General features: G+C 36.2%; 1 protein-coding gene across 1 annotated transcript; it reads right to left on the bottom strand.

Moving 5' to 3' along the window:
• Window positions 1-413: 413 nt before the first annotated feature.
• Window positions 414-1,902, bottom strand: LOC120146212. Its single transcript, XM_039159846.1, has 3 exons — window positions 1,589-1,902; window positions 1,015-1,188; window positions 414-770 (listed from the first exon to the last, which is right to left on the bottom strand). Exons 1-3 carry the CDS (start codon window positions 1,652-1,654, stop codon window positions 549-551), a joined length of 462 nt encoding a protein of 153 aa, XP_039015777.1. The 5' UTR covers window positions 1,655-1,902; the 3' UTR covers window positions 414-548.
• Between the last annotated feature and the right edge of the window lie 965 nt (window positions 1,903-2,867).

Genomic DNA, 2,867 nt, shown 5'->3' with positions numbered 1-2,867 from the left:
ATAAAAAAGTACAACATAAATAATAATATTAATAATAAATTTAGTTTTAAAAAATAAAATTTTAGCATATCGTTTTTTCAAGTTGCTCATGAAACATTTGAGTTAGTTATTAAGTAACTTCCTTCATGTTGTTAAGAATTGAATTCATTTGAATCGAGTATTGACCAAAACGAACTCTTGCACTCTATCTCATCTCATTTACAACTATAAGTTCAATAGTATCCCTTGTTTAAGGGATGTTTCAGTAGTCGTATATTTATGTAATTTAAATAATTATTTTGTATTATTTCATTGATAATTTGATTTTTTTATTTATGTACTACAAACAATAATATTAGAAGCAAAAATGTAACAGATGGATCGGAAATCAGATGTGATTTATTACAACATATACAAGTGATGTGAGGGTAACATTTTCATTTCCGTTTCCGTGGTGTAAAATATATTCAACCAAATAGGTGGCAAAAATCAAAATACAGGTTGGAATTTATAGACGATGGGCAAATTATTGGAATGAAGGTGAAGTGTGTTCCGTTTGATAGCAGGGCTTAGATCCCAGATGCACTGCATTCTTTGAGGAGATTTAATAAATCATGTTCTGGGGCGCTTACCGATGGTAATATCATGCGATTCAAGGTCGGCCGGGGTTTGGTTCCGGTAGTAGCTTTGGTCTCGGATGGAAGGGTGCCTCCCTCCTTCGTTACCGGCAAATCAGCTCTCCGTCGTATGCTAGCCGTAGCCGATACTCGCTCTTTCCATATTCTTCCATCCTGATTTCACAGCACATGTAACGCAAAGAATATATGCACAATCAATGACAAGCTCATGAGAACTCTTATATGGTCACTTTACCACATAACCTTGACAAGCTATGCTAACAGGTACTCGAGCCATGTTTGATTGGATTGGGAATGAAAACTTGATTATCTCCTAACTCTTCTTTTTCTTGAACTAGTGCAATATAAAGAACACGAACTCAAACCGAACAACAAAGGATGAGTTCCTGAAGATTACATTTAGAATCGAAGGCTCCGGCAGCGGGCATTGGATCGGCCGGTCGTTGTCCAAAGGTTCGATCGGATGTTCAACTGGTTTGAACTCAGCCATTACTTCGATACCATGAGCCGTAGCAGTAACCGCAGCTGGGGCAATAACATCCGGATTTGGAGGCACGGCTTCCCTTTCCACCTGAACCACAATTAGTAACTCATTAGCCGTGCTCGTGTATGTGCCACAACTCAAACACGACAGATTAAAAATCAGGAAAATCTGGGTTTAGCTTATATTAGTAATTTCTGGGTTTGAATCATCGTAGTCATCAAATGAATCCCAAATTTAAGGCAAGTAAATGACATACTGGGATACAAAAACTCTCAAACAAGTATCACAACAAAAGAAAAAGTCGGATCACAAATTGATATTAAAATCGACATCTTGAAGTACATCAACCAATTCCAACATATATCAATCCAAATAATAATTAACTGATCAAACAAAAGAAAACCCAAAAAAACATATAAATTGATCTTTAGATCTACATGTTCCTGATTCCATTCAAGCAAACCCTTGTAGAAAAAAAAAATCTTACAAGAGAACTCTGGGATCGTCGATGGCCAGCCTTCCCAACAGAGAATCCAGGAAAAATACCAACCATGTTGAAACTGTATTTCAGACAAAAGGGTCTTCCGATCTTAGATTTGTTCAAGACAAAAAGGGAAAATTCAACTGAGAACCAGAGTTTATATATGCTGCAAGCATTAATTTTGATGTTACAGGCTCCATCTAGAGCCAAACATAAAAAGACAGAAAGGGAAAGAAGATGACAAGAGTGGGGACTACTTTAGGTTACGGTTGGCTTTAGTTTAAGTTTGCTTGGCGTCATGGGTTTTTGTCTGTTAAGACTAGATTCTCCGTCATTTGGAAATACTCTTCTTTTCTTTTACTTTTTCTTTTTTAAGGAAATGAAGGGATTATATTCCAAAAGCGGGTTTTTTAAGTCGCTCTATTGGCATCTCTACAAATATAGTGAACTTTAGAGGAAGTATTATCATCGAAAAGGGTGCGGGTCTCATTGAACAACAATCCGATAGTAGAGAGATCATGGTTCTTGTTCTGATTTTTGTTAGACAGTCTATTAACCACAGAAATAAAATCACCTTCAATGATGACATCACACCATCCATTCTCAACCGCAAAGTTGATTCTCTGTGTAAAAGCACACACTTTCGTAGACTCCGCGATGTTAGGGTGGTCAATCTGTCTAGCCACTCCTCCTAAGACCATTCCATGTTTTGGCTTAATAGAAAAAATTAGTATAAATTATACTTAAATTCTAGAATAAATTAATTAAATTATTTTTTACCCATTCAAGTATCTAATGTTACAAATGTTACCCATTTATGTGTTCAGACCGTCGAAGGCGTGAATTTCTCTAGTTAAGTGACATGTGTCACAATATGGTATTTTGAAATTTATTTAAAAAATATTATTATATTTATTGAAAAACCCTAATTTTTCTTAAATTATAAAAAACACCAAAATACCTAAAATTCTCAAATCCTCCTTAACCCGTCGCCGCCCCTCTTTTCGACCACGATCACTGCCAACAACGTAGTTCATACCATCCTCTTAGTCATACAACATCGTAGTTGTCGTCAAGATCTCGATTTTCATCCTAGGGTTTATGGGGTACAAAACATCAATTTGATGTTGATTGATCATGATTTCATGGGGGTTTGGGTTGTCGGGGGAGATGAGGTCGGGTGGAGCTTCATTGACGGCAAAGGGTGATGGTCGATGTGGGTTTAGGGGTTGAAAAGAAGTTTTCAAAGTTTTAGGGATTATTTCAAAATGTTTATATTTTTCTT

This window comes from Hibiscus syriacus, unplaced genomic scaffold (genome assembly GCF_006381635.1).
Source record: "Hibiscus syriacus cultivar Baekdansim isolate YM2019G1 unplaced genomic scaffold, ASM638163v2 tig00110904_pilon, whole genome shotgun sequence".
Taxonomy (NCBI): Eukaryota; Viridiplantae; Streptophyta; class Magnoliopsida; order Malvales; family Malvaceae; genus Hibiscus; species Hibiscus syriacus.
Note: the sequence above shows the minus strand (reverse complement) of the source record. Positions and strands in the feature narration are given on the sequence as shown.

Bases quoted from the DNA above. Each gene is read 5' to 3' on its own strand.
- LOC120146212 (XM_039159846.1), bottom strand. From the start codon at position 1,654: ATGGTTGGTATTTTTCCTGGATTCTCTGTTGGGAAGGCTGGCCATCGA. The intron at 1,189-1,588 runs GTAAGATTTTTT...ATTGTGGTTCAG, and splicing joins GACGATCCCAGAGTTCTCTT to GTGGAAAGGGAAGCCGTGCC. The intron at 771-1,014 runs GTAATCTTCAGG...CTGTGAAATCAG, and splicing joins CGGAGCCTTCGATTCTAAAT to GATGGAAGAATATGGAAAGA.